This window comes from Cygnus olor, chromosome 26, assembly GCF_009769625.2.
Source record: "Cygnus olor isolate bCygOlo1 chromosome 26, bCygOlo1.pri.v2, whole genome shotgun sequence".
Lineage (NCBI taxonomy): Eukaryota > Metazoa > Chordata > Aves > Anseriformes > Anatidae > Cygnus > Cygnus olor.
Genome location: NC_049194.1, coordinates 2,047,933 through 2,063,657, shown reverse-complemented (window position 1 = coordinate 2,063,657; position 15,725 = coordinate 2,047,933). Strand labels below are relative to the sequence as shown.

The window sequence follows — 15,725 nt, the reverse complement described above, 5'->3', positions numbered from 1 at the left end:
GATCACTTTTCCTGAGTAAGTTCTGGTATTTATGAATCTCTCCTTCTGTCTTTTAGAGCAAAACAGTGTTCCCTTGTCTCCATTTGAGCAAATTTTTTGAAACTGTTATTGATTTCTGGGATCCAGAAGTTTTGTTTCACTTTTTTTTTATTTTTTAAAAAAAAAGGCAAGTGTCAAAAGTGTCATGTGAAGAGGCCGTAGTGGTAAAGTTTGGTGTTGCAATGTTATAGCTCATGGTGGCCCTGTATAAGTAAGAAAACAGAAGGGAGCTAAGAAGCACAGACTCCAAAAAATTGTATAAAGTAGTGCAATACATTTTATATTTTCTTTTACAGGACTCTAAACCACCAGTTATCTCATTACAAAAACTGATTGTAAGGGAGGTAGCTAATGAGGAAAAGGCAATGTTCTTAATCAGCGCTTCCTTAAAAGGACCAGAAATGTATGAAATTCACACAAGCTCTAAAGAGGAGAGGAATTCCTGGATGGCTCACATCCGCAGAGCTGTAGAAAGGTAAATCATGAGTTAAAGCCAGAGGGCTTGATTTGTCGCTGATTGGCCTTCTCTTCACAGGACATGTAGGTACAAGTTTATTGTAAAAATGCATTTGACTGTCCATAAACTTTCAATGCAAGATTGAAGCAGGCAGTTTATGCATATTCATTGGGAAGAAGCTGCTCATAAAGATGCTGGAAAAATCAGCCGAAGACTTTGTTCTGCTTTTTTTTAAAAAAAAAAAAAAAAAAGTTGGTTCACTGATGTCAAATGCAACAAAGCTTTGGATAAGTGAAAAAGATTGACACGCAAGATAAACGACATCTTAGGCATAATCTTCAGGTTGAATGCCAAGATGATTTTAAGTCATCTGATGTGTAAATCAAACATTTGTCTCCCACTTTTTACAGCTGTCCTGATGAAGAAGGAGGAACGTTTAATGAACCCGAAGCAGAAAGGAGGGTGGCTGAAGCAAGAGCTGCGAAGCTGAGAGATTTCCAAGGTAATGACTTAAGTATATATTCTACGAGCAGCTTCTCAACATCCCTTGTGATGTAACTGTCTTGTTCTTTTATCACGTCCTTCAGAAGTCCTTCAAGGTATTGCAAGATTGCATAGAAATAATTAAGTTTAAAAAGTCTAATAAACCTTGCGTGCTCCATGAGTTTTTCCTCCAGGTGTTAATTATATCTTTGATGCTCTGACTATGAAATGAATGGTAATTTTCCAAACTGAATGTTGTATTCTTGACAGTGATTTAGAAGGTAGAACTGAGTTTGTTTCTTCCTTTAGAGCGTTTGAGCATGAAAGATGACCTGATTATGCAAAGTCTAACTGAGAAGCAACAGATTTATCTAGAAATGTCTGAAATGAATGGGTTTGAAGACAATTCCCAAGGAACCCGATCTAGGCTACTTTTTCGGGGGGATATCTCGGAAAATCTGCAAGGAGAGTCACTTTTGAAGTCTGCAGTGGTAGAAGGTAAATACAATGTGGGAATGTGTATGTGTTCACTCAGATGCAGAGGTTGGGATAAGCACTGATCTAAGTACAAGTCTTAAAAATCATCTTGTAATAATTCTGTATAATGGTGTTCAGACTCATAATGAATCTCCAAGAGAGGTAGGGTGCGCCTGTGTTTTTTACGTAGAGGACCTCCACAGTTTTGATTTTTATTCACTTATTTAAGATCAACCCGTGAAGTCTTCAGATGAGTTTATTCACATGGGTAATAAGGCGATCTAATAATATAATAACCCTGAAATGTAGTATTGTATCAGGGTTCTAGATTTAAATAGCCTATCTAAAGACAGCATATTTAGAAAGAGAATAAACACAAACCACAAACATCATTTTTTAGTTTGACAAAAAAAAACATTCAAGGCTTGATAATCAAACTTGTGTTCAAGGAGGAGGTCATCTTCATTTATGCAATATGAAGAGCCTGTTGTAAACAGCAGGTCATGAAAGAAAATCCATCTGTACTGTAGGAAGTCTTTCAAACTACCCAATATTTAATGTACTTGGTGGCTGGAAAAAAAAATAATATATATATATAAATACACACACCCTAATTTGTTAGCATGATGAGTTTGTCTCACTATGTAGACCTGGCTGTTTAAATGATATGTTCTTCTTCTCCCTAGCTGAAAATCTCCAGAACCTTATCTTCACTCACTTAGGAAATGGATACTGTCAGCCTGAAGATAGCTGTGCACCGGGACTCCCCAGGAGAGCAGAGACCTTTGGAGGATATGACAGTACTCCCTCAATTTCAAACAACAGTAAGAAAGAGGGACTGTGGGGGTACTGTGCTATGTTTGTTGATGCACTGTTAAAAAGTCTAGCATTCATTTAAGCTCCTTAGCTCTTTACTATGCTTCTCTGTACTGACTATGAGATCAGAAACATGAATTAATTGAGGCTCTAATGTAAGGATATTAAGGGAACTTCACAAGAAGTTCCTGAGAAGAGGACAAGAATAAATTCCTAGCATGCTGTATCAGCATGTTGTATCTTTCGCTTCCAGTACCAACACTAGAGAGCAGAGTAGGGCTCTTGGTGTAATGTTAAAGGTGTTACCTTAACCCATATTTTCTAGTTACCACAATTCCACACAGAATTTTAATTTTGTTGAAAAAATAAGCTTGACATAAAAACCTAGGAAATGTGAGTTCAACTGCTTGTTTTTATTATAGAATGACAAAAATGGAAACAAGTTTTCATATCTGCGCAGCCACTAAAGGCTTGCTGAATCCTTAAACAGTATAAATTGTCCTTTTGGCACAGATGCTTTATCAGTTAATTGATGAAATAAGTGGAAATACTAGATACCGTTTACCTCCCTTCATTTTGCTTTGTGCAAAGTAGAAAGGTCTGTATTTCACTGGTAGTTTATCCCTGGAATCCTTTCTCTTGCCCGTGAAAGGCTATATATGCCTGTCTTATTACAGGGGCTCTATACAGTACAGTTTCCATCTCCCACTAATTCTTTCCATGCTTATGGTGGTGCTGCTTTGAATAAGATTTTTCTACTACTGAGTATTCCATGTTAGGAGTTTGCAATCCTGGTAGCCACAGACGATCATTTTCATTCTCTATTGTGTTTGTTTCACTTAAAGTATCATAATGTGATTTGAACATAATCTCACTATTTCTTTTAACCCGCTCTCCTCAAGTTTTATACCTTTTTGAGAAGTCCTACTCTACCTACTGTCCACTTTCCCACTTTTAATGAGCATGGATAAGCAATGTAGTAGCAAACTGGTTCTAACTTCAAAGTCATGTGTGTGGTTTTTTTTCAGTTGCTGTTATGCAGTGGGTTTTCACAAGGTCTGTGCTGGTGAACCACTCATGTGCCAGTATTTTTATTTTTTTTTCCAGATAATAGTCTTGGGAAGAGCAGTGGTGGTGACCAGAGACAGTGGGACTGGAGAGGCCCTGCAGTAAGTTCAGACATGCATCTCCAGGACCTCCCATTGGATGCAGAAGAAGGATCTCAAACTGTACGTTGGGCTTGTTTATGAAGTAAATGTGTTTCCTCAGGTTCTTCATTACAATAGTGCTGCAGAACAACCCTTGCTAAGCTGAAAGTTGTAATGTCTGGTAGGGCTAGACTGTGTAAGAGTTCTATCCGTGAAATTACTTGACTCTGCTAAGGCTATTTTGTGGGGGTGAGTTGATGGTTTATAGCTTACTGCTTGGGAGGCATGATAATTTTGTTCTGTATTTGTTCATTTGATGCTGTATCTTTAATGTTACCTTTAATGACCATGCATCTCCTTCTGTACTATGATTTAAGTACTTTTGGTATGTGTCCTTCAGTGCATGGGAGCAATCTCTGCTCCAGCTATAAACAATGTTCCCTGGTGAGGTGAACCCTTCCAGCATGTTCTGGCAGCACTACCAATGTCCAACAAGTATCTCTAGCGCAGATTGTTTTTGTCTTTTTTCAGAGTGATATAACAGGGCTGGATGACAACAGTGGTATTCAGCCCACCATAGAGTCTCAGGTATGTTACTTCTGCTGTTAGGAAATCTAATGGGAAATAGCTATATAATAATAATAATATCATGCAAAATAAACAGACCAGTATTTTTAATGGCTGTGGAACCACAAGCTCATAAACAGCCTGTACCTTATGACTCCAAATGCATTCTGAATGTCCCATTAGAAAACAAGGATGGTTCTGGCTATTTAGACGTGCATTTCAAAGAGCTGGCTAACTACTTCTTTCTGCATCTTTGGAGAGATTGTATGTTCTTAGCTCACTGGCAAAACTTGCCTCTGAATCTCCTGTGAGTGCTGTACCTGTGTAGTGATTCAGTGCTAGAGCATGGGAGGAAGTGGTCATTAAATAGCTCATATAAAGAAAACTCATGATGAGGATTGCTCCCTGGAATCCCAGAGAGATTTGCTGAGCACTGACTCAGTTTGTGCGAGGGCCAATATACTGAAATTCGTTGTGCTTCTGTATTGCTGTATTGGATGTTACCGTGTCAGAATACTCTTGTAGTCATTCTTCCAGTGTGTGTGTTTTTGTACATCCTACTGATTCTGTCCATTATTTTAAAAAGAAAAAAGTCTAATGCTGCAATGAAATGGAGCTCTGTTTCGGTGTCTAAATTTTATTATTATTATTTTTTATCCCATCTGCCTCCCCTCCTCTTCAGCTTGTCCAAAGGATACAAAAACTGCTACAGTTGCTCTTCAATCTTCAGGTAAACCACTACTCTACTCTCCAAGAGGTCTGTTAGGCATTAAATATAATAAAACTTACGCAGTTGTAGAGAAGCTACCTTGAAAATATCCCCTAAAACTAGAGTGAACTGTAGAATTCAAGACCTGAGACTCAGGGAAACAAACACAGTGTATGATATTTTGAAGGAGGTGTTGTATCTGTTGTCTTATGTGATTGAATCCCTTTTCCTCCTTACTTAAGTACAGTTGTTGCTACTTTGAGCTTCTGTTCTCCGTGTTTTTCTTTTAAAATTGATGTTAATATACACTTGTCTGCATATATTAGATGCTTTTTACTGTAACCTTGTATTCAGTAATATTTTGAGTGATCTTGTCAGATTCAGAGTAGAAATTCTAGGTGCAAGAAATGTTAATTTTGACAGATGTAATCAAAACTTAATTCCTCAGCCATCTTTAGTATCGTGTCAATAGTGATGGGCTGTACAAGCTAGAAAGTTAGATCTGCTCTTGAAGACAAAGCTGTCAGTCACCTAACCTGATAGGTACTGTTGTCTTTTGCTTAGCTGTATGGGGGTTTATTCGTTTGTTTGTTTGTTTTTGAGCCAATGTGCCTCATTTTGGACTTCTTATTTCCATTCTAGGCAGTGATATCTCAGCAGGACAGCTACATTGAGATGCAACGAGCCACCATGGTAGACCGGGAGAAGCAATACCGGCTGCAGTCTACACGCGGCAACCTGCTGCTAGAGCAGGAGAAACAGCGTAACTTTGAAAAACAGAGAGAAGAACTGATGAATGTACAGAAACTTCAGAACCAGCTGAAACTGGAGCAGCAACGCTGGGAACGGGAAAGGAGTCAGCAGCAGAGGGAACTAGAAATCACAGAAGTCCAGCTGCAGAAGCGCGAAGAGGAAACTCGGCAGCTGAAAGACAAGTTGATTCAGGATAGAGCAGAACTCGAGAGGCAGCGAGAGGCCTATCAGCATGACCTAGAGAGGCTGCGGGAAGCTCAGAGAGCAGTAGAGAAAGAGAAGGAGCGTCTAGATCAGCTAAGGAAGCTGAAAAAGCAGAACACGGTGTCAGGCACATTCTCCCCCGAAATGGGACAGGTAAGGAGTTTTTCTTGGAGTTCCGTTTATTGCTTGCTTCTGAAAGAAGGTTGCCCTTCTTGCAGCACTAACCCGTGTTTGTTCTTTACTGAGCTACTTGTGCCACTATCTGAAGTAGCTGGAGCTGGCTACTGTCAGAGAGATCAGGGCTTGCAAGTCCTTTAGTGTCTGTGAAATTCTACCCAGACGTTTGCTAATGGGAGCATTTAAAAAGAGAGAGAGAGACAGACAGTAAGAGAGAATAAGTTGTTTCTGAATGTGGCTGACTGCTGATTTTTTTAATACAGGAATTGCCTTATTGCACGCAGGCAATTGCAGAAGGTGCACTACATTGGCAGCGTTCTATACAGTTCATTTCTAAAGACGTCTCCTATGTTTCAAAAAGTGAATTTTGGGGTCCAATTAAATTGGCTTGTTTATTACTGTCTGAAAGTATGGCTTTCTGTCCATTCTGTCATTACCTAATGCAGTTTGCTGGCTGCTGCAGGGAAAGTTAACGCCATCCCAGCCAGACCCAGTACACACCGTTGTGTTCCTTTGTTAGGTGCGATACTAAGCAATTGAATTGCTGAGGATCTTTTTCTCTTCCATTTGCCAGCATGCTTTGAGCTTGGTCTAGCCTGTTGCATTTCTCACAAGGAAAGTGCTTTGTGTCTGCAGGGTTGAGGGTGGTCTCTCCTTATTGTGTCTGAGATAATGAAAGTACCTGTTTGACTTAGAATGCCTTTTTCCTCATGTAGAACCAGATGCAAAGCCACTCCGTTAGCTTCAATGGAGAAGGGGTAGAACCATCTCTGCCAGTCTTGAAAAGCTCTGCGAGAGTGAGCATCTCTGGAATAGATTACTTGGAACGGCCAGAGCTGGTTCGTAGGGACAGTGCCACCCTGGAGAATCGTCCAGTTCTTGCACTGAAGAACGAAGTGCCAATCCATCTCCTGAGTGCAACTAATCAGATACAGAAACCAGCTGCAGTTCAGCAGCAGATCCCTACTAAGCTTGCCGCTTTTACAAAAGGAAGCAAAGAGAAAGGTGGGAAGAGCAAAGCATCTCACAGGACAGACAGTTCGGGTAAGTATATTTAAATGGATTTCTAACCTCTGCCAGCATCACAAGGAGACAGAACACTATAGTTTAAAACTCTGACTACCCATGTGGAACCCAGAAATTAATGTGCTACAAATTGTGGGCTCTTGAAGTCCTTAAGTTAGGAGCTCAATGTGCGTGTACTGTTGAATTGGAAATTTAGCCCAGATAGATAATGTTGGAAATGGAGTGCTGTAAGCCAATAGGACAGAATTATGGTGAGCATTTGTAAACCTGGATATAAAATCTTGCCTAATTGTAGTGGTAAAGGAAAATAGCAAATGTTTTGCTTGTTCTGCATGAATGAAATGTTTTGAGGCTGTCTTAACCTCTTCTCACTATGTTCAGAGCTGTAATAACACTAAATGTGGTGCCTTTCTTAGCACCAGTCAGTCATTAAATACAGTTTTCCAGGCCAGATCTGAGATGCTGTATGTGTTGTGGAGTCGAAAGGGGCTAATTTTGTCAGAAATAGAAGCAAGTAAAAATACAGTTACCTTGTCATGGTGTAATTTCTGCTGCTAACTACTAGGTACTAAAGTAGTGATCTTTGCCAATGACAGACACAATAAAAACCACTTTTTCTTTACCACTAAAAATAGCCTTTCTGCCAGCCTGAGAAAAGGGCCTATAATTTAAAGTTACAAAATTATCTCCGTAGCTTTATATAGGATTCTGAGCTGACAAGCCTGCACGTCACTTGGGCCTACACTACTCTAGCAGACTCAGGGCCAAACCTGCCCAGGGAGTGGGGTTGTCTTCTGCATGTTGCAAAAAAGTCTGTCTCTGCACCTGAAGTTTAATAGAATTACAAACTTATGTTTTTGCATATAAATGAAGCCTAATACCCCCTTCGTCTGAATACCAAGTACTGGTAAATGGGCAAATAGCGCTCTAATACTGCAACTCTGCAGCTTTGTTTTTAATAGCTGTTACATAATGATCCCTGCAGTGGAAATGTACTTAATGGTGTTTTTCCAAAATTTATATGAAAGGCCTAAAACGCGAATATATTGGTCTCTGTTCTCTCATGAGCATTAGTGGGATGCATGCTTTTTATGCCCATATGTAGATATTAGAATAAAATGGAACAGGACTTTCTGTACAAGTGGCAAAATACTGGGTATTGAATTTGGTTTTTGTGACATGTAAGGAATGTTACTGAGAGGAGTTCTTTGGATCCGGAATAACCATTTCATGAATTGCTTTTATTGTTGAAATTAGGAAACTGACAGGCCATAATACCACAATCGATGTACTCTTCAGCTGAGCAGCTGTGAGACAGATGGAGAGCAGAGACAGAAGTTCATCATAGTTTTGTGTGTTAAAAGTAGCAAATAGCCATTGCTATTTGAGTGGTAGGGACAAAGATTTTTTTTTGTCTCCACTGTGCTTTATAATACAAGATTTTGAATTTGTGGTTGTCAAGCTGGTAGTAACTGAATTGGAGGTCCTCAGGGGAGAGGAGAGGGAAAGTGTACTCATGGTCTGAACAGCTGAAGAGAAAAATTTAACTTGCAACAGAAGCAACAACTCTTTATGGTATAGCAGCTTCCTCAAATATGCAAAGGTGTCTGTATTGCGGCCTCCAGCATGAAGCAGTGAAATCAGTGAAGTACTGCTATTGTCAAATACTGATCTGTAAAATATTTTCTTCAGCATCTGTTGATCAGAAGCAGCTGATTCCCCCTAGGCTCGTTGGACGAGAGGAGGGTATCCTCAGAGGCAGGCGATCAGCAAGTCCAGTCCTCCCAAGCAGCCAGACCACTGCATTCCAGACAGGTATTTCTTGACTGACTTGTACATCTGTGGAGATGTCAGACTGTGCAGTGTCATGAATCTGTCTTCTTCCATTTTTTCTATAGAATTGTATGGCTCTACAGATGGTCAGCCAGAAGCACTTTCATCTGCCTCAGCAAACCCATTCAAGCCCAGTAACGTTCACGTTCAGACCCTGGTGACCTCTCAGTCGACTCTGTTAAATGCACAAGACGATACCAGCAAAGAAGATGTAATTTTTTTCTAATTGTTTCCATTTAAAGGTCAGTCTTCTGACATACTGATTCAAGAACTCAGGCTCCAGTGTTCAACGTGACAAAGACCTGACATGGATGTCTTTTTATCCTTGCCCTGCTAATACTAACAAGGACCAGACCAGGATTACAGTTTTACTTTGTTGGCTTCTTTGCCAGCAGCTCAAAATGAGGGCACAGTGGTAATAATTTGCTTTTAAATTCTCCAACCATGGAAATGTGTTGACGCATAGCATGGGTGTATAAATTCAGAGCATGTTAAAGTGCTGCCATTTACTGCAATTTGCTCTCTCTGGTGTATCTACGCTCTTTGTGGGCACCATCTTGTAAATTGTTGTAGTTGATAATGAAGCTCCCAGATTTTTATGTAAAAAAATTTTAGTAGTAAGCCCCAAAATGGCTGAGATTTTTTAAATCCCTTTTTCACAGGTGCAAGGTCACTGTAGTGGATTATGCTAACTGTGTGTTAACTTGTTGACTAGCAAGCCAGTCTCCTTACAGCCAGGCACGACGAACGTTGTGATACCGCCTCACAGGAACCAGGCTAGCATCTCTGTTTCTTTAGTAAATTTAGCGGAGCGCATGCTCAGTGGCCAGGTACAGTAGGAAAGATAAGGTAAGCTGCTTAAGAGTCTTCAAGGTTCAAGAGCTCCACCTGCTTGTGGCTGAGGAGGGTTGAACATATGAGAACACCCAGCGGTTACGAAGACTTGGACTCAATGCACATTTCATTGGATGTCAGCTTGCACGAGGAAGCTGTCCCTTTACAGACACTGAGTGGCTCTCCGGTTAGTGAGAGCAGTACAGGTTCCCAAGCAAAACTCATGAGCTGGTTCAGAAGGAACTTAGAGACCTGGATTTTGTTCCTTGATGGAAGACGTATAATAAGTGTTTGAATGCAGTAATTACTGTCTCGTTTCATCCCAAGTCTTCTGCGTCTTTCGTTTGTCTGCCAACTTCTTGGGACTTTACTCCGAGTATCAGAAGATATCAAAGCTGCTGTTACTGCAGAGGCTTCTCTGCAGCACTGTAAGGAATGAAGGGAATAAGAACTGTTTGTTTTGTTGTTTTATTTTTTTTTAATAATAAAAAAGTGCTATTAGCTAAACCTGGGTTGGTTTAGCTGCTTACAGCTAAACCAGCTTTGATACCTCTTGTTAAATGGGTCAGTTCTTAATTATGGAATGATGATGATATTAACAGAGCCCTGCTCAAAAGGCATTATTTCTCTTTGTAGTAATTTGCACAGTCATTTGTTGTATTCTATTACTTTGCTCTGTATCTCAGTTCTTTATTACTCACGTCACCGAAGGACGTGTATTCCGATGTGTGTCAGATGTGACCAGTCAGATATATTGTGCGCAGGAGAAACTGTTCAAAGGACATTATTACGGAGTTAGAGAAATCAGAATCTCGCAGTTCAAAAACTTGGGTTAATACCTTTCAGAACATGATTGATGGGGTTATTTTGTATCTTTAACCCTGGCTGGGAGTGATTTTCAGCACAAGTGAATGGAATGCCTGATCAGTTCCCATTCAGCCTCATGGCAGTGGCTCGGAATGGCAGTTTATCAGTCTCTCTTCAAATCATTGAATCAGTTACTCTATCTCGGTTGTCAGGGCCTATGTGACTTTAGTAATGTTCTTTAAGACAGTAACTTCACTTTGCTTGAAGGTTTTAAAATTATTGCAGTACTTACAGTGCAAGAAACGTAAATTTTCAGCAGAAAATATGGAGTTTATTTCCAAGAGGTTATAATTAGGGTTGTTAGTGTCTCCAGACAAGAACTTGAAATATCGAAACTTACTGGTCATTGTGAGAGCAAAAATATAAGCTAAGAAAACCTGATTCTGTCTTGGGGAGCACGCAGTCCTTACTGTAATGCTTCTTGTATTTAAGGGTCTTTTTGCTGAGTGATACTGGTACCAACCTAAAACAAGGCACAGTTCAACAGAGTTGCAATGTTACCTATGAGAGGAAACTCCAAACTATCTAGTTTGTTGTCAGGCTGGTGATACTTCCCCCCCATCACACCTCCCCAGCAAAGTAATACAATTAAATAGGACACACTTCACTTTAATACCAAAGTATTGCTTCGTAAATCATGAGCCTTGCAGAACTTACACAGGTTATCAATGTCTAGACCTGCAGAAAACAGTATGAGGAGCGTAGTCATTTTTGCATTGTTGTGATACTGTGTTGATAATGGTTAGAACATATTTCTACATTGTATTTTTGCATTCCTAAAACCTAGGTTAAAATAGTGGGAATACCTTAAAATGAATGTAACTTCTGATCAATTCAGCAGCTCTATAGGACTGATTCTTCAGTCAGCCGATGTGGAGACTCTAGTCATCTCTGATACCTGTGTAATTCCTTCTGTAAACGTACAGCAAAGCAGCAAGAATGTACAGTATGTTCTCTCCATGCTGTGGTTTGGTCCACTCCTAGTGCAAACTCTATGCCCCCATTGCCCTAAATTACCAGTTTTTAGCAGCTTTAACCTAAAGCTAAGTTGCATCGGTGGAATAAACCACCTCAGCCAAGGAGGGAAGTCTCTGTTTAGATATTTTAAAACAAATTTTAGAAACATGTATTTGGCTCAGTTTTGTGCCTGTCTTAATGTATGGGAGAGAGAGAGTGTTCTATGGACCAAAGAGGTTTATTTGGCAACGTTTTTCTTCTTACTCTGTGCAGTGAATGATCTCAGATATAGGATGGTAACATCTGGAAAATATTAAGTCTGCAGTGAGGTCTCATTTCCTTTAATATGTTTTAACTTAAATATAACTTTTAATATTCATTGTCAGCAGTGCTTTGGATAAGTTGTGGCTGTTAGCAAATGGACACGGGACTTTTACAGGCTAGGCTGTTGGTTCAGCACACCAAGAGTTCTTTGGAATACTGGTTTTCAATCTGTAACTGAGAAATTACCTTAAAAGTTATGTCTTCAATACACATCTGGCTGCAGCTAGTCTTAGGAAAGCCATTTTCCCCATGAATAGAGATTGCATCATCTCAAAATCATAGAAGTGCCATACAAGGTATTTATGTGATTTCCTGTATAGTACCCGGTTTGGAAGAGGTTTTAGAACGATATCACTAGTGTGGAATTTACCGTACCAGAGTATGGTAAAATTATTTGTAGAAGGCTGAGGGAAGCAAGTGAAATATTTTCTTTAAATGAAGTATGGGTCTGCACTTCTGCAAAATCGAATCTGTGAAATTGTTATTAAATCACTCTAGTTGAGTGCACTTGTTTTGGATTCTACTCAAATCTAATTTGTAGAAAAATAATCTTTCTAAGCAGATTGTATTGCAAAATACTTCTGTATCCTGGGCTAAGTGACATGCTATTGATTCTGAGTAATATCCTTTCCATTTGACTCTCGCTTACTTCAGATAAAAGTTTCCTTTTAAGTGATATCAGAGGATTAGACAGTTCAAAACTCTGCCTCCCAGGTGCCTTTTGGCTTCTTTCTTGAGCTGGGATGTGGAGGAAATTACAGCATGAGCTCTGAACTGCCTTCTTCTTTGCTTTGTGTCACAGCCTTAAAATTATTGTCCTGTTTGTCCTGTGATGTTGCAACGTAGAGACCGTTTCTGTGGTTCTGATTCTCAGTTTTAACTCTGGTGTAAAAGAGACTTCCTCTGTCCCTTCCCATTTGGACTGTGGTCATTTTGTATTTCAGACTGAAGATCCCTCCATATTCGCTAGTACTGAGCACATCTGCCCTGTGCATGCTGTAAATGCTTTCCTAGTTTTCAGCTGTACTATCTGTGGATTGTAGATGTGGCACATCCCATAAATTGAAATCGCTAATCATTTCCCAGCATGAAGCAGAAGAATTGGTACTTCTAGAGATTCTTGCTCAGCAAGCTAATAGTATTCCTGCAAAGGTAGGAGTAATTCTAAATAAATTCCTAGCAGTTTTGTCTTTCTGAGTAATAGATGATCCTGCATACATGGGATTTGGTGTTTGTCATTTTCATTTACAATGAAAGATGAAACTTAAACTAGGAAAGGTTTAAGATATATTTTTAGTTTCACTTCTACTTTCAGTTCAGCAGAATGGGAGCTAAGTCTCCCCTGGTGGTGCTCAGTGATGTTCCTGTATGTTGTGCCCCTGTGCAAGGGAATTTGGAGCATTTTTGTTGTCTTCCCCAGCAGTTCTCACAAGAAAAAAAAAACAACCTCCTTGATGCCAGATTATACATGGTATTCTTGCCTGACCTTCTTGCTGAATAGGTTTATAAATTAAAAAAAAAAAAAAAGCCTTTGCCTTCCCCTTCAAGGCCAGACCCAAAATCTTTGTAACTGGCAGCTCTTGAATATTTACCATCAGCATGTGATACATCAAATACCATTTGTGTGAGCTCTGGTTCGTACCATTTGTGCCATGTTTATAAATCAGTTTTTTTATATTTTTGTACTGAAAGAAATCGGAGCACTTTAGAAAAGTTTATTTCAGATTCCATTGCTGTTTGTACCTAAAAGGAAATTGTCATGGAAATAGATCCTGTCGGCATAACTGCGTGCATGTCACTCAGAGCTGTGATCTCTCTCGATGCTATTTAGTCTTAGGTCTGGTTTCTAGGCCCACCTTGCACTGTAAAGACTTAATAAATAATCATGGTTCATGGTTAAATTGACCATTTTGTTGGGGAAGTGTTTGGGTTTGTTGTTTTTGTTTTTGTTTTTTCTTTGTTAGGGTGTAAACATTGTAAATAGTTCCTTTACTGTTGATACTTCAGTAGCAACGTCTTTGTAGTCTTATTTTATTTGTAAAGTTGACAGTTAAATGTTAATATTCTGTTGAATTGTGCACTCTTGATTAACTGTAAACTTGATCTTAGCGCACCAAATGATTTTTACAATGACTGCAATGTTTCTCCACTGAAGGATTTCAGAGCTGCAATAGGACTGAAACCAACTTCTAGCAATAAAAAAAAAAAAAAAAAAAAAACTGCCTTTATATACATATACATTAGTCATATATGTGCTATATGTTATGTGTTTTTTTCTATTTGAACCAACGGTCAAAGCAGCAACCACTTCTCACGTGCTTCTCCTTTTCTACCCCGGACAGAAATAACCTGCCATACGAATGCTGACAGTTTTCCAAAGGAGAGGTGTTAAGTGGATACTAATAGTTGCAGATCTTGCCAGTGAGGTGAGCACCCTAGGAAGGAATCAGCTGATCTCAAAATGTCTGAACTCAGCATACTAGCAAAAGAGTGAACTTAACGAAGTTGCTTATATTAGCATGTAGTTGCTTTGCATGGTGCCAGTCTGAGACATGCCTGGCTCTGTCCCAGACAGTATCGGTTCCCATTTGGAACAAGTATAACGAAAATAGAAACTTTCTCCCTGCTGCTTCTGCCAATTTGGCAGCCCTCGCTTTCTGTACCAGCCCATAGCCTCTGGCTGGTGCAGTGCTTCCCAGCTCCAGAGTCAGCAAGTTGTGTTTCCTGGTAAAATCCCCACTTGTGGCATACTGGCAAGCTAACCCAAGCACTGTAACCTCAAATAATTCCAGAAATCAGAACAGATGCGAAACTGGGGAGAGAGTGGGAGAACTAGGGTGGGTGTTCTCAAAGGAAGAGGTGTGATTTTTTTTTTTGGATTTTTTAAAATCATTAAAATCCTACGCTGTAGTCACCATTGAGGGAAACCCTCAGCCATTTCTGAATGTGGTGGTGCAAATGATGCAGTCCGAATTGCTTTGCACAGAGGTAAGTCTTTGTGCGTATCAAAGCACCTTTGGAGGGCGCAGGTTCTCTGTGTACAGGAGTCAGGGGAGTAGTCTGCATTCTAGTCTGCATTTTTAAGTCTCTGAAGTGCTGTTGATATCTGTGTTGTGGCAAAAAAACTGGAACTTGGAAAAACAGAAATTCTTCTATTTTTCCAATGTATGCCAATAATGAAAAACTTCTGGGCACACCAGTGTTTAAAGGATGGCTATCTTTGTGGGAAGTAACAAACTGATGTTTTAGCGAACAAAGTCTTGAAACATGTATAAGCTTTTGCTTGCACTTCCTTTAAGAGAAAATTTCTTACATCTGCTTTTGCTTTGTTCAGCTTCCAAGGAGCTGAGCTGCAGTGACCGCTGGAGGTCACTACCTATGTGCACTTTCAGATCTCGCTGTCTCGCTAGAGCAAGGCAAGTAACTTTCCACGTTCATTTCTAAATACTGTTCAGCAGCAAGACACAGAATCGAAGCATTGTCATGGGGGACAGCTGCAAGGAACAATCTAGGGCAGGAATTATGATGAGGTGTTTCTAGAGCAGTGGATTTCTTTTCTCCCCAGTTGTAATGTGTGGACGCCTCTGGCAGCCATAATAATGCCTCAGACCTGTAGGCAGAGTTCCTAATACAAACTGAGGAGCGTGGATTTGGATAGAGTAACATGGCTACGAGGTAGCCCTGTAGCACAGATCTGCACAGGTAACTAAACTGCCCAGCTGCAGCAGCCCAGAGCTCTGTAGGGGCATATTTAAACTCAGAATTTGCATCTGTTAGAAGCTTGGTGCTGCCGCAGCCATCAGCGCTCAAATGAGCGTGGGTGTATCTGTCTTCGGCTTCAGTTCTTGCTGCAACAGCCAGGTAGACATTCCTTTGGTGTTCACAAACACCTTGACTGACAGCATCATCGATAATGCTGTCACTCATCTGTGATGCACGTTCTCCACTTCTCACAGTGTTCTCATAATGAAGGCGTGATTTCAGGATGGATGGCAATGCCTACAGAGCTGTTACTTGCTCACACCAGTCTTCCAGCAGCTCCGCCCTGCCTTGT

At 40.1% G+C, this 15,725-nt stretch overlaps 1 protein-coding gene across 6 annotated transcripts in view; it reads left to right on the top strand.

The window, feature by feature from the left end:
- ARHGEF18 (Rho/Rac guanine nucleotide exchange factor 18) overlaps positions 1-13,920 on the top strand; it is a 50,257-nt gene extending 36,337 nt beyond the window's left edge. For all 6 annotated transcript variants that reach the window (XM_040537377.1, XM_040537376.1, XM_040537374.1 and 3 more), the window contains 12 exons: positions 336-514; positions 907-998; positions 1,289-1,477; positions 2,143-2,280; positions 3,380-3,501; positions 3,952-4,008; positions 4,670-4,717; positions 5,339-5,806; positions 6,547-6,874; positions 8,549-8,671; positions 8,755-11,990; positions 12,050-13,920. In XM_040537377.1, coding sequence (XP_040393311.1) covers positions 336-514; positions 907-998; positions 1,289-1,477; positions 2,143-2,280; positions 3,380-3,501; positions 3,952-4,008; positions 4,670-4,717; positions 5,339-5,806; positions 6,547-6,874; positions 8,549-8,671; positions 8,755-8,915 — 1,905 coding nt within the window. In that variant the 3' untranslated portion in view covers positions 8,916-11,990; positions 12,050-13,920. The remainder of the gene's footprint in view (positions 1-335; positions 515-906; positions 999-1,288; positions 1,478-2,142; positions 2,281-3,379; positions 3,502-3,951; positions 4,009-4,669; positions 4,718-5,338; positions 5,807-6,546; positions 6,875-8,548; positions 8,672-8,754; positions 11,991-12,049) is intronic.
- Positions 13,921-15,725: the final 1,805 nt, after the last annotated feature.